General features: G+C 40.9%; 1 protein-coding gene across 1 annotated transcript; it reads right to left on the bottom strand.

Moving 5' to 3' along the window:
- Nucleotides 1-23,180: 23,180 nt before the first annotated feature.
- Nucleotides 23,181-25,988, bottom strand: LOC137083500 (uncharacterized). The gene has a single exon (XM_067449450.1). The coding sequence runs from the start codon at nt 25,986-25,988 to the stop codon at nt 23,883-23,885; it is 2,106 nt and encodes a 701-aa protein (XP_067305551.1). The 3' UTR covers nt 23,181-23,882.
- Nucleotides 25,989-26,230: the final 242 nt, after the last annotated feature.

The raw sequence follows: 26,230 nt of genomic DNA on the forward strand, positions 1-26,230 counted from the left end.
TACTGCTAATGACAATGAGCATAAAGACACACATTTCTGGTTTGTGATAATGAACTTAAACGTGCAGTATGCAACTTTTGGCCACTAGGGGTCACTCATTCAAAATAATAACAACAGACGTACTTTAATGACGTCGGGAAAGTACGTGGGCTCATGGGAGTTGTTGTCATTATTGCCACTGTCAACCAGCGAATCTGGCATCTCCAGCAGAAAACATGTTCACTGACAAGGTAATTGATTGTTATATTACATCTCTATTATTGTTAAGTTTAGTTACGGCTTTTCACTTTATATAATGTCAATCTAATGAAATAGCAGCGAGCTACCGTTACTTAACAAACTTATCAGTAGCGTTAGCTAATGTGTGAGACAGAATGTTGTGCGGGCGGTCGCTATGTCAACATACCTATAAGTTGGTAGGCTATGTTGACATATTAACCGTGCATCATAATTTGAGTAACTGGCGGATGCCATGTCAACATATCTATAATTTGAGTAACTGTTACTCAAATTATAGATATGTTGACATGGCATCCGCGATTGTCGAACATTCTGTATATCAACTGTTCAATAAGGAAAGAAATTTCAATTTAGTTTATCATTACCAACATAAAACATAGTAATTGAGAGAACCAGCACCAGCAATACGTTGTTCATTGGAACACGCGCTGTGTCGCTCCCCACGTTCATCAATCATTCTAATAAACATTTATTTTTGGAACTCAGAGATATATGAATAAGTAGATCATTATTAAATCGATATTATATGTAGCAAGTATTAACATATGATAAAAGTGACGGTCACCTTATATTAATTGACCAAGATAGTGGCATATTACCTTATAAAGCTAACGTTACTTTCTCCAGCTACATATAAAACCAATAATAGCTCGTCCATCTGCGTTTTACACATGACATCATCGTGTCACCAAATATACGGATAGAAATATACTTTTGAAAAAAGTCTCAGTTTCAGTCTCCAAAAACACAGAATCCGCCTGTTTGAAAAGCCGATACAATACAAAATGTATACGTATTCAGCTAAACGCGTCTCAATGTGGTCAAGATCACTATGCAATATGCAAACATACAGCATGTTATGATTATATGATTATGATGTTAGCTGAATGGTTACTTAAATTACCTGTTTATTAAAACGAAAGCGAGATCAGCATATCTCTCTGCAGTCCGAGCTTGTCACGAAGATTTCGCCATCTTTCAAAGGCTTCTCCAAGGTTTACACGTCTCTTGCTTCTTCTACTGTCCCAAAATCTTCTCGGGTCATTTTTTCTCACCCGTACGTTTGCGCTTTGTTGAGCTGGCAAAACGTACAGGCAAAGAGTAGTCACGATCCATTATCATACAGACTTTTTTATACGGGTGTTCCCCTTATACTGTCAGTGTTCCTCTTTGAGTTTGGCGGTTCCGCCGAGTTCCGCAGGAAGCAAGACGCAAACGTGGATATGACGTGAAAGACAGGCGACATAACGGAAATAAAGACACGGTCCGTGTCTTCGAATTAAAATATTAATTTCTCTGGATTTAGAAGTTAATTGGAACTGTCGGGATAATGTAAACACACAACTTTAAAAAATATATAACATAGATATAGTGATCTTTTCCATTTTTAATGCTGAAACATTACATATTGTGCCTTTAAGTCATATGTATAGCCCCATCAATAAGATAAAATCTTTTATTTATTTTTTAAATTTCATTATTATATTTATAAGGGTGTGATGTGCAAACGTTATGATGATTCTTACAAAAAAAAATCAGTCCTTGTGAGTTGCGTCTTAAGTCATCACTGACAACTATGGGAAACATGAAAGTCTAAATCTGTGTGGAATGCATTACAGAAACGGTTCAATATAAATCTCAGTCGGATACACACACACTCATATCTACGATCACACACATGCTTTGAGTGAGCTCTCCGCATTATCATGCAGCTACACTGGCTAATAAATCAGCGGTTGCTGACGTGAACTTTTAGAATTAGTATCCTCAGTTAAGCCTTGCTTATATTATCCTTTTTATCTCCTGTGCTTTTTTCACTATGGTAAAAGTAGGTTATGTTTTTACTGCTCACTGCAAAAGCATTAACTTTTAAGCCACTGATGGGGAAAGTGAAAATAATCAAATTTCAAAATCAGTCTCAATCATCCATAACCATACAATTCTGTGAGATTTACTTCTTACTCCAGATTGAAAATTAACCGAGAGTGCTAATGAGAAAGTAATGACACATTTCTATCACAGTGTTGGTATTTATCGATAAGACAAGCTACCATAGCAACACGAGTATGCAGACTGCACAAGATATTAGTATTCATATGCAGTAGGCTAAGGAAGCAAGTGTATTTTGGTCCAGATAAAAGTTTTTTTGGAGTGTGGATACAGACTGAAGGCCATGCTTTGAATTCTCTCTACTGTGAGGGAGTAACTCAGCATTTCTGAGTAGCACACAATCCTGTTTGAAATAACTAAAAAACTATACATGCTAAAAGGCCAGCATACATCCTATACTATACTATATTATAAAGTGCCCCCTACTATGGATTTCTGAAAATTACCTTTCATGTAGCTCTAAGTTTGGGAGTTGCTAGGCAACGTGGGGGAGAGGACGCTGGCGTCGTCTGTTCGCCGCTTCTCCACCCACAACAAATCATGTTAATGTACTATTAGATTTACATTTTATTTTATTTCCTTATGTTTGTGACTAGTCTAACAGTCAGAGCTACAATTGGGACTGTTGCTGATTGCTGGCAGCCACTGAGAGGACGTTGTTCGTCGTTTCGCCGTTTTCAACCGCTTCTCTAATGTTTACGTTTGAATTGCTGCGGTTGGTTTCTGGTTTGGAGGACATTTTATGTTTCTCGCCGCGGGTGCTCACTGGTGGTCTCCCTTGGGCTTAAGCTGCATGGTGGCTGAAGTTTGCACCGGGCTGGCGTCATCCGGGCTCTCGTCGTCGGTGTCCGGCATGATGTTGGGATGTTCTGCTTCTCGGCTGCGCCGCTGTTCCGTCCTGCATTGCGACCGTGGAGCGACATCTGCGCCGGCCCCGGTGTGTCCACGGAGGTGCCCGGAGGATTGTTCTGCCTCCTGCATGGTGCTGCAGCGATCCCCATCTTTTGAATCATCATGAAGAAGACCCATCATCTGGTCTTCAGCTGTCGTGCCTCAGCGATGTCATCGGGACACTGCCGCTGGGAGAAGTCTGAAACATGGAGTGGACCACAGTGTGCTGCGGAGCTAGCGGAGACTTCCACCATCAGCTGTTTTCTGTTCACCATCAGCTCTGTTTCTGTTCACCATCAGCTCTGTTTCTGTTCACCATCAGCTCTGTTTCTGTTCACCATCAGCTCTGTTTCTGTTCTGTTTTCTGTGTTGGTTGATTGTTTGTAGTATTCTATATTTTTACTTGTTATTCATTTTTTTGTTGTTATCCCCCCCCCCCCCCCCCCTTTGTTGCACTTTGAGATTCTTCGGAATGAAAAGTGCATTATAAATAAAATCTATTATTATTATTATTATTATTAAGTGAATGAAAGGTAATTTTCAAAAATCCATAGTAGGGGGCACTTTATAATTCAGTATAGTATAGGATGTATGCTGGCCTTTTAGCATGTATAGTTTTTTAGTTTAAAAAAATGTTATTGTCTTTCAAAAGTAAGAGTCAACTTGTGAAATCTTTTTTAAAAGGAATCCCAAGCCAGTTAGTTGACGTCAGGACAAACATTAGCATATTGCCCGCATTTTAGCCTCGATACAGTTCCCACATGTGCACCTGAATAAATTCAGCAAATAATTTGTCTGTGACGGGTAAAACTGAACTGACAAACTGTCAACAGACTGCAAAATAATCAGATGCACATCACTTTTCAGAATTTTTTACTCCTATTGTGCATGTTCAAAAGGCCTGAAGTGGCATAAACTATACTGACAGTTACCGCTGAGAAAGGTCCTAGTGTGTATTAGTGTGTAAAATCTATTTAAATTATATTTTTAAAAAGTATTTAAAAACTTAGAATGATACACATTCTTCTGGGTACAAGAAAGCATCGCTACAACTTCTGAAAGTGACCAGCAGCCTTTTAGCAAAAAATAATGTCATAAATCTGACAATATAATTTTAACATCAATGTAAACAAACAAAAAATATAATACAAATATTTAAATACAAAAAAACTCTTTGCTTGACTTGGTAATGTATAGTAATATCAACCTAAAACTGAACATCAAGAACATCCAGGTAAACAAAGACTCCTGAACTAGGGGTGGATGATTATTTTTGTTATTTTAATTAATCTTTGTTATTAAAAATAAAAACATTAGTCTTCACATGAATTAAATATACACTGATACATGATAAAGCTACAACCGCAGGACCAATAAGTTCAAACCTAATAGCCTATTACAACAGATTTCCTTATATTAAATATTCCTCATGCATTAAATAAAAGTTAGACTACATACGCCAGCAGTCTAGTTACGGATTTGTTGTTCGTTACCACGGCAACCCTCAACCCTTTACGTGTCAGGGTTTGTCTGAAAGCGTCTGAGGTATGAAAATGATCTGGAGACATGACGGGCAGCAAAAATATCAGAAGAAAAGCTTAACGTACTTACAACTGCATTATTTATCTGTATTTTCTTAATTAGGATGTTGAAAGCAAGTGAAGAGAAAGTTTCATTCATAATGTTTCTACTTTGGCATACAATTCCAGAACAGAGGGAGAGGACGCTGGCGTTGTCTGTTCGCCGCTTCTCCACCCACAAATCATGTTACTGTACTATTAGATTTAGATTTTATTTTATTATGTTTGTGACTAGTCTAACAGTCAGAGCTACAATTGGGACTTATGCTGGTTGCTGGCAGCCACTGAGAGGACGTTGTTCACCGTTCGCCGTTTTCCACCGCTTCTCTGATGTTTATGTTTGAATTGCTGCGGTTGGTTCTGGTTTGAAGGACATTTGATGTTGCTCGCTGCGACTACTCACTGGTGGTCTCCCTCGGGCTTGAGCTGCATGGTGGCTGAAGTTTGCACCGGGCTAGCGTCATCCGGGCCATCGTCATCAGCGTCCGGCATGATGTTGGGATGTTCCGCTTCTCGGCTGCGCCGCTGTTCCGTCTTGCATTGCGGCCGTGGAGCGGCTTGGACTTCTGCGCCGACCCCGGTGTGTCCACAGAAGTGCCCGGAGAGCTTTGTCTGCCTCCTGCATGGTGCTGCGGCGATCCCCATCGTTTGAATCGTCATGAAGACCCATCATCTGGTCTTCAGCTGTCATGCCTCGATGACATCATCAGGACACTGCCGCTGGGAGAAATTTAAAACATGGAGTGGACCATAGTGTGCTGCGGAGCTAACAGAGACTTCCACCATCAGCTCTGTTTCTGTTCACCATCAGCTCTGTTTCTGTTCTGTTTTTTGTGTTGGTTGATTGTTTGTAGTATTCTATATGTTTACATGTTATTCATTTTTTGTTAACCCCCCCCTTGTTGCACTTTGAGATTCTTCGGAATGAAAAGTGTATTATAAATAAAATCAATTATTATTACTTCATTTAACATGAGCGCTCATACTGGACTGAAGCCGTTCTCATCATGTGATCACAGAAAACATTTCTCAGGGCGTGGTGAGCTCGTGCCAGGGGCATGGATAGTGAGCAGTTGGAAGTACCATCCTACGTCACGAAGGACCACAACGTCCAATAGGAAAATTCAACTGCAGTAGCCACCGTTCAACCTTAAGAGGGCAGCACTAAGACGTTTTTACACCATATATTATAGAATTTAAACACTTTATACCCAAATGTCAAAATATTTACTCTAATCAATAAACAGCATTAATAAAGCCCCAGTCTTGCAGATCATTAACTAAAAAAAGTTGGTTTAGGGTTTAGTTACCCTTTAAGTAATTGTGATATGCTTTATTATGTGTATGCTTTAGTTTAATTTTCATTATAATTTTAGTTTAAGTCATTTTTTTTTTTGTATTTTAATTTAAACTTTAATTTAGTTTATTTAGTAATTTTGTTAGCTTTACATCTTATATTTTTTTTCATCTTTATACGACAATTCACGATGACGTCACAACAGTAATAAACATTCGTCTGGGTGGCAAAAGCGTTCCTATGGCAACGCTAGTAAATCGCTTGGGATTCAGACATAGTTAACATGATTACTGAGGGACCGATTAACTAATTCAGGAGATAGCGATACATGAAATGCCTAACCTTGCTCCAGTAGATGTAGCGCTAGTCTACTACCATAATTTTTAAATGAGCCTGAGCCTACCATTGAGTAGTTATTTTAGTGACTGTTGCTGTTTGACTTACAATAAGTTAGGCTATCGTAGATGGTCTATTTCCCTGTTATCTAACTAAAAAGGCTATGGTGGTTTTCTGTTGCTCGGTCGGGGTCGGATCAGATGGCACAGACGTGAGCTTCTGACGGTCAAAAGGATAGCGTGCTGTAGACTAGCTCAGGAATGCCATTAATGCTATTGCTCTCTTTAAGAAATAACAAATATTGTAGAAAGATTTGAGGATGATTTTTCTTTCCTATTTGGAATGTGGGATAAAGATGGGTGACAGTCAAATATATAGTTGGTCAGAACAATTAGACGTTTTTACTGATTCCTTGGAGATTTTTCCACAGTGTTGATATGATATTAATTGACCTGATGGAAAAGGCGTGGGTCAACAATGATGTGGGATTAACCACATGCTTTCTGAAGTAGTGCTGGAATTCAGTGCAGGTGACAGTGTGATCCTCTCTGACAGTCTGAGAGCTAGCGGCTGCAGCTGTCCTGTGTCACAGGGAGATGCAGGACCAAATCAGACCATGACTGATGTGGCTGAAATGGACTCAGAGATGTCAACGGAAGGTGGCTGAAAATTGGCTGCTAGACACAGACTCTAGTCAGCTGGTGAAGAAAGTGCATCTGCTGCTGTGACTTTTGGTTAATGGATGTGAGTGTCTTCATTTTTTTTGCACTTGGAAAATGATGGTGCCCAGAATGTTTTGATCATGTCAACAACTGGGCTATTTATTTCATAGGAGGGCGGTGGAGTCCGAAGCAAAGATTCGACTGTGTTTAAGGTGTCACCACTGCTTCCCAAACTAGTTGAGCAACCTATTTCCAGAACAGACTCATTCTTAGAGATGTGTCTAAAAAGGTATGGGTCACAAGAAAGCTTTATATAAGTTTTACAATATAAAATACCTTCACTACTCAAAAGCAAATGCAAAATTAGTATATATATATATATATATATATATATATATATATATATATATATATATATATATATATATATATATATATATATAGCCAAAATAATGATTATTAAAGCTGAAGTTATTCATTCAAGAAATGCAAGTGATTTTCTCTTTGCATTTGGTTGTTAAATTCGCAGTAATTCGTCAGCATGTTTATTAACACTGCTGCCTCTTTAAGACAGATGTGCAGATCTATAGGCGACTGATAATAGGCAGATGCACTATATATTCTCCCAACTATAACCATAATAACTACGTCCATTTTAGACACAAACTGTGTTGTGTTTAAGAGAATCTTCAAGCCGGTCATTTTGACATAGATGTTTTTAGGGCTGGGCGACATGGCCCAAAAAAATTATCACAATATAATTTTCCATATCAGTCGATATCGATAAATATCACAATAAAGGTAAAATCTTTATTTCTTTAAAGTTTAAAGAGAGAGAGAGAGAGAGAGAGAGAGAGAGAGAGAGAGAGAGAGAGAGAGTTCTGCACCAAGTTCTGTGTCTGTCCTGTGAGGATGAGACATAACAGATACACCGTAACATTTTGAGCCTCTGGTTTATCCAGAGCGACAACAAAAGATCAGAGGATCTGAGTCTACAGCTTTTGAGGCAGCAACAGATACAACAATATTCTGAGCCTCCAGTCTGTGAGGAAAGGAACATTAATAAACACTACATTCAGAGTTTTAGTCCAGCGAAGACCAAAGTGGATTGACCAAATGTGTGTCTGGCCCGGAGAGGCAGAAGACACACAGAGACATTTGCAACAAGGTTAAGCTCAGAAGAGTAATCTTCTCTTAATTTGGAACACCCTGCTTCGTCTGCGTGTTCCAGATTAAGGACCCTCTGCACCTACTTCAGGGCCTCATCTGCGTGTTCCACATTTTAGGACCCTTGTGTTCAAGGCTGTTGAAACAGATTCCAGCTTTCCCCACCGCATTGTCACCCAGCACAACCAGTGGAAAAAGTAATTGCCATTTGACTGCTTACTCAACCACATGGAACGTAAATACCACTTAAAGGGGTCATATAATGCCATTTTTTGTAGAAGTTAATATGATTCTTTAGTATCTAAATTAAAAGTTTGTAATATACTTTAATTAAAAATTCTCCTTAGTATTGTAAGAAATCACATTTTACCTGGCCAAAAACAGCTCTTTTTTCACCAAGCCATTTCGGTGTTTACGACTTTAAATGATAAATGACCCCGCCCTCTGTTCTTTGGGGCGGTTTGACACACACACACACACACACACACACACACACACACACACACACACACACACACACACACACACACACACACACACACACACACAAGGAGTTGGGGGAAAGAATGGCAACTGGAGTATCTGAGGAAACATTGTAATTTTGAACCCGGAACAAGATGAGGGCCCGGTGAGCTGGACATTTCTGAATGGCTGTTTAACGTAATGACACTTTGATCTATCTTTGTATGTACAAGCAGGGTAACGTTAGCGTAGTGAGATATGAATGCTATGCGCTTACTGATGTTTACGTTAGTTCATTGACAGATTGATGTTACAGGTAATGGTCATGAAAACCTTTTTTTTTTTTTTTGTAAAAATAGGTTTGTCAGTGATGCGTAATCTACAGTGTTAGGTACAACTGTCAGGGCTGAAGCACTGACATTAGGTCACCACAAGAATGTTTCAACAGACACCGTTATAAACCATCTACAAAAATAAGCTTAATGTACTGTTACCACATTAACTTTATCACCAGCGTACACATTTACAATAACGCGTTGCTCATTATAAATGTGGGATTATGAATTATACTGAGAACATCATATATAGAAAGCATGCCGTAATGTATCTTACTCTGTAAACTTTAGTGTATTCAGCGTGAAGCGTGCAAGCGATTCAAACATTACACTCACATCTTCTGGAGGTGCAGCAGGAACACGAATAGTTGGTACCGATCTTTTATTCAGGAGCAGCTTCTTAGCAAAACCTGCTTTATACTGACCCTTGTTTATAAAGCAGTCTGGTGAGAAATGATTCACGTGGAGCAAACATGAAAGCATTGACGTTGATCGGGGTAATATTCCCTTCAAAAACAAAACTCAGCCACTGTGTCTTCAGCGGTTCGGATTTAGGAACATCAGAATGACTGCTGTGTTCATTCTTTCACCCAAACACAGAACCCCGCAGTCGCTTAGACGCCATTCGGCTCCAGAGTATAAACAATGGCGGACTGTGATGAGCTCGCACAGGGCGGGTCTGAGAGGAAACGCTGCTGTCAATCAACAGTCGTGGGAGGGGCGTCCGACCACGTGGTGTCACAGAGTCCAATGGCTTGATTTGAGACAGGGGAAAACATATAAGGAGATTTAAAAAAAACACTGGATGTATTTTTTTTATCATTATAGGGTGGTTGTGTTCAGCCACTGCCAATACACATTTCCATACAATGAGCTTGTAAAAGTGCATGTACCATTATTTGACCCCTTTAACCAAACCTCTTTCCAGAGACCTTGCCATTGTTGTTTATTATCAGTATATGGTTTTCTATTTTACATTAGATGTAATATAACTGATGCTAGTTAATAACAAATTATATTTAATTTATTTGTTTGATGCATAATAAGGTTCTTCACCTTAGTTTCAGAGAAATAACAGTTTATCTTTCCATAAGATAATGTGACTCTTCCATAGCCACACTCAACTTAATATCATGTATTTTATGCATCTTATGCACTTTATTTCTTTATCATTCATTGTATTAATTTAGTAGTTGTGTTAGTTATTCTTGATTATATTTTAATACAATTTATTTTATTACATTTCTTGTGCTGATTATTCACTCAGTATTATCTACAAGTTAGAAATCTCACCAATCTTTCAGATAACTCAGCTGACGAACTCTCCCGACATTACATTCATTCTAAATGATTGAACTGCCTCCTGTTCGGAGTGTTCGCATATAGCCAAGGTAAAAAACCTTGACTAGTGTCACAAACTAAGAGAGAGGGATATGATGTACTCATATGATGTACTCCTAACCACACCTTAAGTGACATGTGACCTTACTTAGTGTCCTTAGATGGACGAAAGTAAAATCACTACGTTGGTCTGTAGTTGGCCATGTCAGAGGGGTCGAGGGTGGGTTTCTTTAGAACAGAAGTGACATCAGCAGTTTTTAAAAACTAAAGTTAAGAAGTCAAAAATCTGCTAAAATTGCTAAATATTAAAATGCTTTAAGTGAAATTAAAATGTAGTGTACAAGTATATTACTCTGCAAATCAATAATAATTATTTTAATGGCATTTTGAAATGCAATCATAAAGTATGTAAATACATTTATATGGTTCCATGCGCATGGTATTATAGGCCAGGCTTTAAATGCAACACTCAATTTGACATTATGTAGCTCATCTCTCTCGGTTTCTAGTCCAAAAACACTTTTTTTCCATCATGAATCTGAAACTCAAATGCTGACATTTTTGAGCAGCAGTGAGTTTAAATAATCTAACATGAATTAATAATCAGAAAAATATAATGCTGATTCAGGCAACCTACATATACTGTAGGTGATTTTGTGTCAGGATCTTGAAAAAACCATGAGATGCTAAAACGGCAAAATCCAGCCTAAAGCTCAGCGATAAATATGTGAGATCTCATGAACATTAATAATTGCATGAGAAAGCCAAACCTGAAGTCTGTGAAATTCTGGCTCACCTTAAATTCCTGGCAACCCATGAAAAAGAGACGAGTTCTTGATCTCTTGTATGATCTTTCCTGTGAGGTGAAAGCAGCCATGCCTCTTTTTGAACTGATATGAAAGTGTGTCTATCTCTGGACATCTTTCATCCTGTTCTCTACAATCCCATGGCTGAGAGTCCCCTAATAAAAGATTGTCAATAACATGTGAAATCTTTCAACCATGAGTTTTTCAGTTTCGAAATACACATTTAGAGGCCAGGCTTGTGTTGCCGGATTTTTACCAGTGTTCAGACTCAACCCCGGTCTGGTAACATCACTGTCCCCACCGTCGTTTAGAATTAAAAAATAAATATTTGAGTTCAGTTAGATAACAGACAGTATAAATAAAAACTGAACATGTCTGCTTAGCAAAGCATGATCCCAACAATTGTCGCAGCACAAATGCAGCAGGAGTCAGATCTCATTCTTCACAATTCAAGCAACCCGCCCCCGAACTGGCGGCAATTCGAAACAGAAAACTAAACTGCACAGCCACACAGAGCAGGCACAAAGCCTCTGGGACAACGGATGGAAACTAGCCTTTGGCTACAATCCGGTGTGTTTACATTCATGTATAATCATGTCTGTTCATTAACACACACTGTCTCTAATAAATAAATAAATAAATTACAGTTACGGACGAACTGTCATACACGGTGTGGGCACTTTTTCAGTTCATGCATATGGAATCTTAACTTTAATAGAAATTCATTGAAACCACTCGCTTTGCTCTGCTCCGTTATTAATGCCCGAGTGGCTGTGTGCATGTTACTCAAAGGTGGTTTCATGCGATTTCACTTTTTTTAACTTTAGTTAGTGTGTAATGTTGCTGCTTGAGCATAAACAGTATCTGCAAAGTTACAGCGCTGAAAGTTCGATGCAAACAGAGATATTGTCTTTTAAAGTTATGGCAGTTTATTGCCTAAAAAAACGGCTCGTTTGAACTACAACAAGCTTCTTTTCTGGGTTGGTGACATCATAAACCCTATTAACATGAACACGCAACAAAGTGGGTGAGGCCCAGTAGCAGTCATTACGGAAGAGAGAGAGAGAGCTGTTGCAGTAGGCTTGAGTGTTGCAGACATGCCATCGAAAGTTATTTTCACCCCAAGTGCACAACTTCTGTGTTCGGCCTTACTCGGGACGCTGGATTTTGGGAGCAATGGTTGCAATTTTGACGCCATTATTTACACAGCAGATGTGACTTCTGCCCGTAATGGTAAGTAAATGGACTGGTAAATGGACTGCATTTATATAGCGCTTTTATCCAAAGCGCTTTACAGGGGGCAAGGTAAGGGGCAAGGCGTTTCCGGCAGCCTGTGCTTGGCACTTCAGCCAATAAAAAACATGAAACTACATTTGGCCATCTAACCAATCTAAGACCATTGCGTTTTTCAGAGGGATGGGCTTCATTGAAGCAGGAAGCAAACGAGTCGTTCAAAGGACAGTGGAGACAGCGGTGGGGAATAAAGGTCAAATATAAGAAAAATATAGAGTAAAACAAAACAAAAAGAAGTATTAAGACATGTTATACTGTGCCCCGTAAACACAACCAAGCCTAGAAAAACACCACGGAACCACCCCTTTAAGGTTAGGTATAATTCGTTTTCTGACTGTCACATCCCTATTAGGGACTGTCGTGTCACTTTGTGCATTTTGCATTTCAATTTAAAACTTGCATTATTCACTAATCAATTAAAAAAAAAGAAAAAAATTGGTCAAGAGAACTAGTTTGTCAGTCCCAAAAACTGTGGAGTTAAGTTATTTCTAAAACTTGGGCAGAATTGAGTTTAAGTGGTTGTTATTTTGCTCATTTTAAATTGTTCAAGAAAAATTTTTGTTCTAATAATGGAGTTTGGCCATCTTTAACCAGATATAAAAATATAATTAAGTTCTCATCAAGAGTCACTGGAAATAATGATCTCTCAGTGTGAATTTAAAATCCATGAAGACAGCATGGTAGCCAAACCTCTGCATTATTTTTTTCTTCACAAGAAGAAGAAAAAAAAGAATACAGATATATAAGAATATATTTAATATATTGTATCTAGATTTTAATATTTCATGCAATTTATATATAAAGTATTTATATCTGTCCATCAGATATATTTTCTGTCCATACTAGATGTGACGCAACAACAAGACAAAAAGAACAAACAAAACAAAAAAACAGCCAATCAGAAGTTTGTGGGGGCGGAGCTTTCTCTAAAGGGCACTACAAGATCAGTAAGATACAATCTCAAATTCATAAATAATTCTTAACAATGCATTACGGCTGTCCTCAACTAAGGATTTAGACATTCGAATCAGACTTGTCGAATCTCTCTATGGTCGACCGATAGTCTAATCATCTATGTGTGTGTGAATGGGATGGGAGGGGCACGACCATAGACATCATATAGGTGTATGATTATATGATTATTATATGGTGTAGGTTATATGATGTCTATGGGCACGACACTTGTCAGCAGAAGGGTAAAACTATTTTTATTTTCCTTTACACACGGCACACAGCAACAACTTTTAATAAAGCGACCAAAACTGCATACCAACTGACAGACGAACTGACAATGGCTTTCTTATTTAGGTTTAAATAGCCTAAAAGGTAATGTGGTGGATAAACATTCATAAACTGTTTTCTAAACGGTTACATGTTAAAGCCACAAACGAAATACAGAACATCACACAAATATATAAAAGAACATTTTGATAAATAAACCTAAAAAAAATACCTGCCTAGAGAGGAAAAGAACACTTTGAGTATGTTTACATGCACGTTCTTAAGGCGATTGTGCCTAAAGGGGGTGAAGGACGCGAAGCCCAGCCCCGCACGCCTCAGGATCACACTCACACCGCCACCTGACGCGCACATTATATACCCGCGAGCTCAATTTTGAATTGACTGACAGAAGAGCTGCATGATGAGTGTATCTTTGTAGCACAGGGTTAAATCAGTATGTTCATTGACGATTTGAGGGAAATATAATATAAATTTAATATAAAACCTTAATTTTTTTTTATTTAATATAAAGCGCTCTGTGGTGCGCCAGGATTTTAAACAACTTCCTGAGTGGCCGCGGACAGGTGCTGAATGCTGCCGCCGGTGTGTGTACACTCATTGAACATGTTTCGAATTTTAAAGGCACGGTGCGAAGCTCAGCGCCCTTTAAAGGGGTTGCACACCGGATGCTCAGCTCAGCTCAGCTCCGCGACATTCTTTAAAATATTGAGCACCCCCATATTGCCAAAATGGTATGATCCTCGTTTCATAACACCTGCAAAGATTCGACCGTGAGATCGGTGGTCAACTCAGGCTCCGCATATCGATGCATCGAATCTTCGACTATTCGGGGTCACCCCTACAATGCATACCGAGTGACTGAGGCCATCCTTAAAAATATTCTTGTTTGCCGTAACCCGACCGACCCTGTCAATTTAGGGCCGACTCAATTTTTTATTTTTTTTCCCTTTTAGTCCGACCGACTTGCCGGTTGTAAATTGGCTTTAAGACCGACCAATTTCTTTTTTTACTTTTCAAACAACTAATACAACAGTAATAAAATAATATGAATTATATTTTAGTAAGTATTATAAATGTATAAATTGCCTGGGCCATACAAACGAATCTACGTTCTTTCGTTTATAGAAAAACCCGTGACGTCATCTATGTTTACACTATGGTTAACGGATGTCACACTATGGCCAGCACGTGCGTTCGTTTCGGCTCGGCTCATACTCTCATTCACTGTAACGTTAGACTGTTAAAGCCCTGTCGGAGATTTCGCCGCATTGTGTGACAGGAGTCAGGACCATGGACACGTTACACACACCAGGCAAGTGCACTGCAGAGGGGAGGGCTTTGAGCCACTGCCCTTTTTGAAAATTAATCAAAAGTGCCCCTCTCAACATTTATCATTACTATATTGGGGCGAATAAAACAGAATTTGAATTATAATTAATATAACAACGTGTACAAAACAGTAACAAATGGCGGAAAAGCCGTTTATCTTGTCCCTGTCAGTCTGAAATGTCGTTGTCATAACGCGTTGCTATGGGTAGCGTGTGTTCTGCTCGAACCCAGCGCGTGGTGGGAGCGGCGGCACTGGTTGTAACGTTAAAAATAATGCTTTATGTATGGTTCTGTCGATGGATACACGTGCACTACAACAGCGATAATAAAAGAAAACGTGGGCAAAACGGTCTATCTTTGTAAACTGTGTTCAATGCATGCGAGTGCTGCCGTATGACCAGTCATTTTCGCCATCATCACTCAGTATATTCGCCAGAAGACGCGAATGAGAACTCTGCAGTGAGAGAAGATCTGTCTCTGTGCGCAGCGCGCGCACGTCTCACAGCGCGCAAATATTGAGTTCTTTCAAGTCTTGCGTTTGAACGGATAAACTCACACAAAAAGTATGTCAACAAGTCGATCTTGATGAGTATCCATCAGACAGTCTGTATATGCCTTAAGAGAACTTTATACAGTCGAGAAAGACGATGCATATCTCTGTATTAGGTCTTAAAGGGGCAGTAGCCTTTACTGCTGTCTGTCAAACAAAAGATAAGGACCCACTCACTGCTCTTGATTGAATAGCTGGTTATAGCTACTTAATTAATTGAATTCATAAAAACAACTTTTTGCTTTTTAATATTCAAATGCACTAGTCTATATCACCAGATGCGTTGGTCTGGCAAGAAGTGCAAGCCACTTCAGAGACAGATAGTTGCGTGTTCTGAGTTAACACAATCGAGCGTAAAAATAAGAAACATATCACGGAAAAATACTAAAACGGGAAGACAGCGGGAAAAGAGCTAAAATACGTGAGAAACCTGGAAAAAAAGGGAGGGTTGACAGCTTTGAGTCAATGACAGCTAGCTGGTGGTTGGACACTTTTCTTAAAGAATGCACCTGAAATTTATGCAATAAACATGTTTTGACAAATATTTAAATTTGTTTGTGGTCTATATAGCCTGAAATTAGCCTACACGCCCGAAGGCACGGCTTGAAGACCCAGTCAGTGATGTCACGATATGCCAATTTGTTTAAATTCATACCTACATAATCACCATCACCAAAAATATACTTTTTTTTTTGTATTAAAATTTGAAGAAAAAAAAAATATAGACCTACCTACCGACCCTTTTAAAAAAATTTTTTACTGTTACTGCAAACCAAAATATTTTTAAGGATGGCCTGAAACAATAATCATATATAATACAACCGTTTGAACATTCTTGTTTCGTAATTTATTGCGTAATTTATTTTCAAGATCTGAGGTGACTTTTCCACTGTGGCACTGTCACTTTCAGCATGGCTAAAGGTTACGCAAAATGACATTCAAACTCACATTAAATTCTTTTCACATTAAAATGAAGCACATAATCAGTACCTGAGATTATCATTGTCAAACTTTGTATGTTTCAGCCATGATGTTTCAGAAATGAAAAAAAACTACCTTCAGGCAAATGACCGTACGCAAGTCGGTAGCAAGACGGTAGACCGTACGCATGACGTAGGCTGTAGGAGTAGTGTAAGATTTGATGCCTCTTGCAGTTCAAACAAATAGGGCTGGGCGACAAATTCAAGCTCCTCTTATCTAATATCGAAATCTTCCGACATTTCCGACTGGTGTTTTTTGCTCTATCCCCTGCACTTGCGCATTTGTCAGTGCGTCATGCATCGGGTCAGAGGTTACTCTTTTTGCGCAAGTCGACTTGCATAGGTCGTCTACCGGAAACTAGAAATTTTAAGCTATACATTTTTAAATATGGATATTTTTCTTACACAAACACAACGCTTCGCTTCAGAAGGCCTTCATTAACCCCCAGAGTTGTATGGATTACTTTTAGAATGGATGGATGCACTTTTTGGATATTCAAAGCCTCATTTAGCATTCACTTTACCGTTCACTCCATTTTAAAGCTTGGAGGAGCCAGGATATTTTTTCAGATTGTGTCCGTCTGAAAGGAGAAAGTCATATACATGGATTGAGGGCGAGTAAATCATGGGAGACATTTTATTTTGGGGGTGAACAATCCCTTTACTAAGATTCTCTATTTACAGTAAAAATGACCGTGAAAGTTACTTTTAAAAGTAAATAGTTACAATATTGCGTTAATTCTTAAAAGAGTAAATAATTGCATTAGTTACTTTTTATGAAAATGTGTTACAATACGTTATCATTACTTTTTTGTCACATGGGCTGGTTAGCTTCTTTTTTTTGACAAATCTAAAGGCTTTTTCACATCAAAAGTCAAATGAATGAGCCTCAGGCTAAAGTGAGTGCAAATTACTGCCTGCGAAGAAGAGTGAGCAGCTCAAAAAACCTGTGCTTCCATTCTTACTCCCGATTTCTCTCAACATGCAGACAGGAGAGCTGTCAGTCAGTAAATGGGAAAACATAGTTATTTATTTGAAAAAGATTTTTGTTGTAAATTTAAAAGTAATGCATTCCTTTACTCATTACTTGAAAAAAAGTAATCTGATTATGTAACTCATGCTACTTGTAATGCATTACCCCAACACAGCTTATTTGCATATATTCCAAACCCTCGAACAGGCTGCATTGTCAGTTTGCCAAAATTCAAACCGAGCAGGTTTATTCTTGCTTTACCACAAGCTCAGTAGTTTTTGTCATGCAATCTTTCTTATGCAAATGATATAAGCTTATAAGTATGTGGCAGGTAGACTGATGGTCACATCTGTGGAGAACAGAATCATCCTGGGTTGTATCCCACTCCTCCACGGGTTCTGATCAGCACTCCTTGTATCAGATAAGGCCCTCTGGGAGCTCACCGAGAATCTCTATCATGTGAAGTGCCCTGAAGCTCAAGTCTTATCTGTTGCTGGACCTGTTGAGAATTAGGTCTTTATCTTGCATCACCACTTTGAAAGACGAGAGCAGAACAGTTGAGCTGTGTATCTGGTGCTCTCTGAGTCACAAAAGAAGGCTTTGGGATGTGCAGCAGAATGCCATTTTTTAGAAGTGCCTGTGGTGAAAGTGGATTTTTTTTTTTTCTTTCTTGGAGAAAGCCTTCCAAAAACGTGGGCTGGGAGGCAGTCATTCTGAAAGCGGATGAACTTGATGGAGCCAGTCAGCTGAGCTGTCTTACATCAGCTCTTTCCACCTCCAGCTCCCTCTTATCCATGATTTTACTGTCTTAAATTCCCTTAAATCCTGCGTAAACATGCTGGTTGGTGGCCATCTGCAGCGATTACCATGTAAACCTGCCCAATCCACTCAAAGCACCATTGTCGTCCCTCTAAGATCAAGAACTCGTCCAAAAACTCGTCCACAAGCTGCAAATTCACTTCCACAGCCAGAAACCTCTGCAGATAAAAAGGGGGACAATGCTTTCCTTTTTTTAAAATCTTTCAAACCAAATCAATCATAGTGATTTATGGTGGAAGTAAATAAGTATTCAATGCTGCCATGTTTTGTTTTAAGACTTCCATTGGTTTATCCTCCCCAGAATCACCTTGGTAACCAAAGTTTGGCTTTAGGGTGGATGAGGTTTTTATTGGTAGCTTAAGGATGGAGCCAAAGCCAACTGAAATCAATACAGGGATATTAAGGTCACTGATCAATGTGTCACACTTGATAAGCAACAATGGTGTGGAGCTCACACCTGCACAGGCACCACAGATTAACTCTGTAACGATCCGCAACAATACTCCAAAAGAGCGGGTACATACATTCAATAAGTGACGTGGCAATGTTTCCTGATTAAGCAGCTGCGGATGAAATTGTCAGGTGCAGTGAGGATTTGTCAATAACATCAAACTAATTCATAAAGTCACTATGCTGTATCATTCTCCCGGATATTGTTTTTCTAGGGGTGTGTGGTTTCATCTTGTGTTTGACACAGAGGACGATCTGAAACAATAGGTTATGGTCCATGCTGTGCCCATGACAGAATTTAATCTTTCAACACAGCCAATTCATGTCATTGCATGCTGTTTGGTTATTAAAAAGCTCAGTAAAGCAAACCGCAGATATCTGAAATGTTGTCTGTCAACTCAAACTAAAGGAAAAACAAGACTAAGTGGGTCATGTAAAACATGGGTTTTAAAAAAACAACACACACACCCAAAAAAGATTTTAAAAAGTAAAATTAATTAATTAATCAAAAATAATAATACAATTGTGTAATTATTATTATTAATAAAGTGCGTATCATATCCACGCGAAAAACCACGTACCATATGCACGGCAAAACTGATTTTGGCGTATACATTCCACGAGATTGCGCACTTGTACTATTTATATGCATTTTCGTGAGATCGGGCTCAGTCTTCCACAATATCTTGCCATCTTCTTCAGCATGTTTATTGCTGCTGGCTAGTGTGATCAGCTACTGAATTAGACGCGCTTATTATTCTGTAGAGGCGCGTTTCATCGCACAGTGACATAAGGATGAAGCACACAATCTTTTTTTGGGCCTGGTGTCTATAAAAGCTTTTCTTTATGTTATTTATGTTTTCTGTTAAATAAACAGGACGTTTTCAGCTCTGAAACTTACAGGATATTCTTATTTTACCTTTTATATATCAAAAGCTCAAGGAAGTGTTTATTTCTCAATCCATCACCTCTTTAAACCTGCCCATACCACCACACCTGTCCCTAACTTTCCCCATATCCCACCTCATTTAGAAAAAGTGTTTTGCAATACAATATGAACACAATAAGTTCACTGTACTTATTTTTTGATGCAAGTACATAATAATTAAGGCCACATAATATAAAGTGGGACCTTAATGGCTTTTGGTTTTAGTAGATAATTATGTAATTTAGAAAAGCGCAGGTTGTCTTTATAAGATCATAATTAGTATAAACAGTACAAATGGGTTTTTATACATTTATTCAGCCGCACTTACATTTTAGGCAGATGATCATGATCATATTTGAGGTCCTTGGCAAAAAAAATAAAAATAAAAATAAAAACACTTGCTCTAAAACCACTCAATGTTTCTTCAGAATTACCTTTACAAAGACAAGAGACCCAGAGTAACACATCAGACTTTAAAGTACCCATGCACTAACAAGATATACTAAGTCTGAAACTGGAGGATTTCTTTTTAGCTCTTTGATTTAAAAAATATTCATTGTTAAAATCATATTTACTGTCTGAACATTCCTCCTTGTTCTGATCAAAGAGTTACTTCGGCTTATTCTGATTGGATGGCCCTAATAGGTCTAAGCAGGGGTCCGGTGTCCTATAATCATGAGGCTGATGGCAGGCCTGTCTCTCAGTGAGAGCATTTGGAGACCTGCTGGTAGGTAGCTGAGCCACCAGGCAATCACTGTTAACAAGAGCCAGATCCAGCCAGGCAGAATTAAATCTTTTGAACGGAAATAACAGGGCTGAAATGCCACAGATTTCACTCTCTGACTTAGGAATGATCGGCAGCACACAGGATTTGATTTTACCCCCACTTCTTTTTCTCCCTCTAAAACACATGCGAGTCAAACTGTGCCCTTTTCATCAAGATCTTCAGGCAAAGACAAGTTACAGATAGTGGCCAATTGGTGATAAGCATGAATGCACCTGGAACTGTCATTCTCGCTCAAAACCATGAAGGCATCATTGGATCTCTTTTTCGCTCTGTGCTCATTTCTTAGCAGATTTAGTCTATTCTCACTTATCTCATGTGCTTATCAAATATCTAACATAACATGGTATTATCTGACTGATTCTGTGACAACCAAGTTTCAAAATTGCATACTTGTCTGCAATTTCAAATGCCTGAAATACTGCCATTACTGTACAGTAACCAGTTGGTATGTCAAATGCCCAAATAAAAAGCTATCATCTAATGTTTATTAATTAAATGTAAAACACATACAATATTTATTATGTAAAATAAAGTTGAAATAAATGTAATGAAAGTAAATGTAGCCTAATGCGTTAAGTGCACAAGACAGAAATCTAGCATACTTCATTGCTTCTCTGCTGTGGCACATCGAGGCACTTGAATCGACTCTTTAAAAACTAAAGTGTGCTCGACTACACCATGTGCTTGGATATGATCTTTTACATCCTTCATCAAACATTTGACGAGTTACTGCTGCCATGATAACAAGAAAATGTACACAAACATGTCTTTCCGATGAAGATCCATGTATTGCTTGCTTTCGATGTGGTTTTCACGAGTTCACACTTACAAATAATTCAGATAGAATAAATAGTATGCGTATTTGGCGTGCTGTCCGAGGAGAGGGCTCCGAGCTCGGTATTTGGCCCGAACCCAGAGTACTCCCCCCGTATCTCTGGTTAGGAAAGTTAACCAGGTGCGTGTGAGGTAGAAGGGGTGGTGGAGGGATGCTGCAAACTTTGTCAAGGAACATTGGTGAGTTGACTGGCTATTTATGTGATCCTCTACTTGAGCTGATTGGTAGACATGATGATTACTGATTGTTGACAGCTGGTTGGAATGACATCATGATTAGGTAGATCATTTGCACGTGCTTCTCCCGAACTTAGTTTTTTAAGAAACATCATTTCACGAGTTCACACTTACAAATAATTCAGATAGAATAAATAGTATGCGTATTTGGCGTGCTGTCCGAGGAGAGGGCTCCGAGCTCGGTATTTGGCCCGAACCCAGAGTACTCCCCCAAAAAATTGCTACTAGCATAGGACAGCAGCCAGTAAATGATGTTGATGCCCCCCAAAAGTTGCAGAGCATGAACTGGTGCTGTGCCGATCGAAGGGGGGTTAGTTACTGGATCGGGAGATCTTTGATCATTATTTTCTGAGGTTTTGGTGGTCGTGGTATCAGACGGGTGAAACTCGTTGGTAGTCAGCTGGGGGTGGTTGCTTGTAGGCGGGAGGAGATAGCAGTGCTGTGGCAGTGGAGACGAGCTGTTTCAGCATGCTTTCGAACGTATCCAATGGGCTGGCTGTACAGAGAATTAGGCTCCTGTAGGAGTTGAGAAGATGACACTGCTGTGGTGGTGGGACTAGTTTGGATGGAGGAACAGAACTCCTGCAGGAGTGAGGTTGGTGATACTGCTGGCAGTGGAGATGAGCCCTTTGAATCTGCTTTCCCAAACTATCCGAAGACCCAGTTGTACAGAGAATTAGGCTCTCTGTAAGGGAACGGTGAGACTGCTGAGACAGTGGAACGGGTTTTGGAAGGTCGTATCAGAGCTCCTGCGGGAGCGGAATTGACTGTAACTGCTGCAGCAAAGAAGAGACGTTTCAACTTGCTTTCCAACTATCCAAACGAACCATTTGTATGGACGATTGGGCTCCTGTGGGAAAGGAGATGGCGACATTGCTGTGGTATTGAAACGAGTTTCGGTGGAGTATCGGGCTTTGCGAGAGCGGAGTTGTCGATACTGCTGCAGCCGTGGGGACGAGCCGTTTTAACTTGTTTTTTGAAACCCCCGGGTTGGAAGTAGAACCTCAACTCCTGCGGAAATATGGAGAGATCACTGCTGCGGCAGTGCGAGCAAGTTGAATGGAAAAACGGAACTCTTGCGGGAGCTGAGGCGGTATCACTGCTGTGGTATGGAGGCTTTGGGTGGAGGAACTGGCTTCTGTTGGAGCGGAGGAGATGACACTGTTTGCAGTAAAAGTCAGTTGGAGAAACTGGGCTTCTGCTGGAGCGAATGAGATAACACTGCTGCGGCAGTGAGAACCAGCTGGATGGAAAAGCTTAGCTTCTGTTTGAACGGAGGAGATACTGCTGCGGCAGTGAGAGCCAGCTGGATGGGGAATCCTGAGATTCTATTGGAGCGGAGGAGATAACACTGCTGCGGCAGTGACAGCCGGCTGGATGGAGAATACGGAGCTTCTGTTAGAGCGGAGGAGATAACACTGCTGCGGCAGTGACAGCCAGCTGGATGGAGAATACGGAGCTTTTGTTAGAGCGGAGGAGATAACGTTGCTGCGGCAGTGAGAACCAGCTGGATGGAAAGCTTAGCTTCTGTTAGAACTGAGGAGATACTGCTGCGGCCGTGAGAGCCAGCTGGATGGGGGAATACTGAGATTCTATTGGAGTGGAGGAGATAACACTGCTGCGGCAGTGACAGCTGGCTGGATGGAGAATACGGAGCTTCTGTTAGAGCGGAGGGGATAACACTGCTGCGGCAGTGACAGCCAGCTGGATGGAGAGTCCTGAGCTTCTGTTAGAGCGGAGGAGATAACACTGCTGTGGCAGTGAGAGCCCGCTGGATGGGGAATACGGAGCTTCTATTGGAGCGGAGGAGATAACACTGCTGTGGCAGTGACAGCCAGCTGGATGGAGAATCCTGAGCTTCTGTTAGAGGGGAGGAGGTAACACTGCTGCGGCAGTGAGAGCCAGCTGGATGGAGAATCCTGAGTTTCTGTTTGAGCGGAGGAGATAACACTGCTGCGGCAGTGACAGCCAGCTGGATGGGGAATACTGAGCTTCTATTGGAGCGGAGGAGTTAACACTGCTGCGGCAGTGGGAGCCAGCTGGATGGAGAATCCTGAGCTTCTGTTTGAGCGGAGTTAACACTGCTGCGGCGGTGACAGCCAGCTGGATGGAGAATCCTGAACTTCTGTTAGAGCAGAGGAGATAGCGTTGCTGCGGCAGTGACAGCCAGCTGGATGGGGAATACTGAGCTTCTGTTAGAGCGGAGGAGATAACACTGCTGTGGCAGTGAGAGCCGGCTGGATGGAAAAACTGAGCTTCTGTTTGAGCGAAGGAGATAACACTGCTGCGGCAGTGGAAATTTGAGGTGGGTTCCTGCGGGAGTAACTGGAGAGATGCTGCTACGGCAGTGAATATTATTGATTCACTTAGTGAATTTGGTGATGTTGAAATGGAGCGGATGTGGTGGTCCTGTAGGATTGAGTGTATGGAAAAAAGCTGAAGCTGAAACAATTTTAGCTGATGAGGGTCTGTTGGGCTTCTTTGATGTGGGAGCGATTGGAGCGGATGTAGCTCTTGAAAGCCTCTGACGACCAGTGACCAAGTTTTTGGATCTGGTGCTGGGAGAGACCTTTTTGAGCAGCTGTGGTTGCTGCACCTATGCGGAATGAATGGCTAGAAAAGTTGTCTGCTGAGATGCCGGATAGAATCAGTATAGACTTGAGGTGTTTTTGGAACCAGAAACGTGTGACAGGGCGGTTAGCATCGTCTGTGAAGAGTGGTTCAGAGAAAAGTTTAGTCTGCGAACTTCTGAAATGAAGGTAGGCTAAAAGGGATTGATACGGCTGGATTGGTGATGGAAGGTTGAAAATGTAAATGGAATGCCCTTTTTTCATTTGGTCCGTCTTGCTTTGTTTGATGAAGTAAGAGATTGTTTCGTTATCTAGCACTGCTAGGTCTGAAATTGTAGGATGAAGCTTTGGGTTGAAGGTGGATGTGATGGTAATTTCTGAGCTTCTGAGAAAACCGAAGAAAGCCAATATGAACATTGCATCCAGAGTGCGGGCAGTATTGGTGTAGTGGTATCCTCGGCGGAGGGTGGAGATACATTTGGTAAGTATATCTAGAGTTATTGGTTGTCTGGCGTCTGGGTGGGTGGGTTGAGTCTTTTGGATGCCTTTGATGAGCATGGATGTTTGTGAATTGGATATTTCTGGAGAGGGCAGACCAAACGCAAGTTTGTGAAAAAATTGAATTCCGCTTAGATAACCCTTGATGGAGCTGACTTGGAGGTTCTTGGTGCTGTTGAGATAAGATATGAATGAAGTGATGGTAAGCGAAGAATAATCTTGAAAATTCAGCTTGTATATGGAGTGAAAAGACTTGAAACACTTCCATGCAGTTAGGTAGGATTGAAGGGTTCTGGGGGAAACAGCTTGAAGGATGGGATTGAGAGAAGCGTCAATGAGGGGTCTCAATGGGTGGTTTATGGGAATATTAGCTCTCAATACTTTGGTACTGGGGTTGGGAATGGGAATGGGTCCGCCTCTGGCGCCAACAGCCTGAATTTCTGTGAGGATCTGTGCTCTAATGTTGCTGGCGACAGGGGGCAGTTCCAAGGCTGTAGAATTCGGCGGGAAGGGCATCTGTGTTGCAGAAAACAGGGTGAATGGAGCACTAGTTTGGGAAAAAGTGTTAGGCGGATAGAAAACCAGGGGCCGAAAACCGCTTGCGGAGGCAACCTCTCGTTTCAGTCGGTCCCCGACAAAGAAGGAATGGGAAAAAGGGGAAAGAGGAAAGCTAAGGAGGACAAAAAGCTGCTGGGCCTGCACCGCTAGCGGAGGCAGCCTCGCGCTAGAGTTTGATGGTGGGGCTGCAGGCCAAGGGAAGGGGTTAGAAAAAGTGACAGGAAAAGGCTGTGATACAAAGCTTGAGCTGCTGGCGGAAGCGTACTTACGCTTAAAGTATTGCCTGGGGCAGAGGAAACTGGTATTGTAACCTGGGGTGCAATGCTGGAAAACACCCACGGTCTCTGGCTCGGCGGAGCAGAGAGATGAGTTGGGCTGGGTGGCGGCGACGATGGCAGCGGTGGCTGGAACTGGGGCGCGGCCCGGGCTAGCTGAGGGCCTGCTGCAGTGGCCTGGTGCTCGAGGAAGAACCAATTCTGTGGGAGAAGGGGTCTTTTGAGAGCGTGAGTTCGGATCCTTATGTTTCCTTGATCTGTTTGTAGTTTTGGAAGGTGGAGTGGATTTTGGAGATGGAGAAGCTGCTTGAAGTGACACGTACAGGTTGTATAATTTGGCTTTATTAATTCTTCTGGAAAAATTATCCTCGACACTGATTAGCACTTGTCTTAACCCTAGTACGGTCCATTTCTCTATTGCTGGAATCGTAGGTTGTACTGAGGAGTAGGAGGAAGCTGGAGATGGTGGATGTCTTGAAGGTGGAGGCGATGGCAAGCCTCTGCGTCTCGGTGTACGGGATGTGGCTCGGCTGGGCCGACGGCCACGCTGTGTTGCTGGAGATTCAGTCACGGTGTCTTGTTGGGTTGTGGTGCTCCTTGCAGCTGTGGAATGCTGTAGGGGATCTTCGTCAGATGGATAAATTTCATTCTCAAACATTGCAATGGGTAGGACCAATTTTCTTCAGCTCCTGCGGAAGCATAAAGAACAACACTGTTTTGGCAGTGGAGAAACGGTTAGCCAGAGAAACCGAGCTCCTGTGGGAGCAGAGGGAACTGCACTGCTTGCAGCAGTGGAGAAACGGTTAGCCAGAAAAACTGAGCTCCTGTGGGAGCAGTGGAAAAACGGTTAGCCAGATAAACTGAGCTCCTGTGGGAGCAGAGGGAACAGCACTGCTACAG

The sequence above is a fragment of the Pseudorasbora parva genome, chromosome 7, assembly GCF_024679245.1.
Source record: "Pseudorasbora parva isolate DD20220531a chromosome 7, ASM2467924v1, whole genome shotgun sequence".
NCBI classification, from domain to species: Eukaryota; Metazoa; Chordata; class Actinopteri; order Cypriniformes; family Gobionidae; genus Pseudorasbora; species Pseudorasbora parva.

Excerpts from the sequence above, each read along its gene's own strand:
- LOC137083500 (XM_067449450.1), bottom strand. The coding sequence starts at position 25,988 with ATGTTTGAGAATGAAATTTATCCATCTGACGAAGATCCCCTACAGCAT.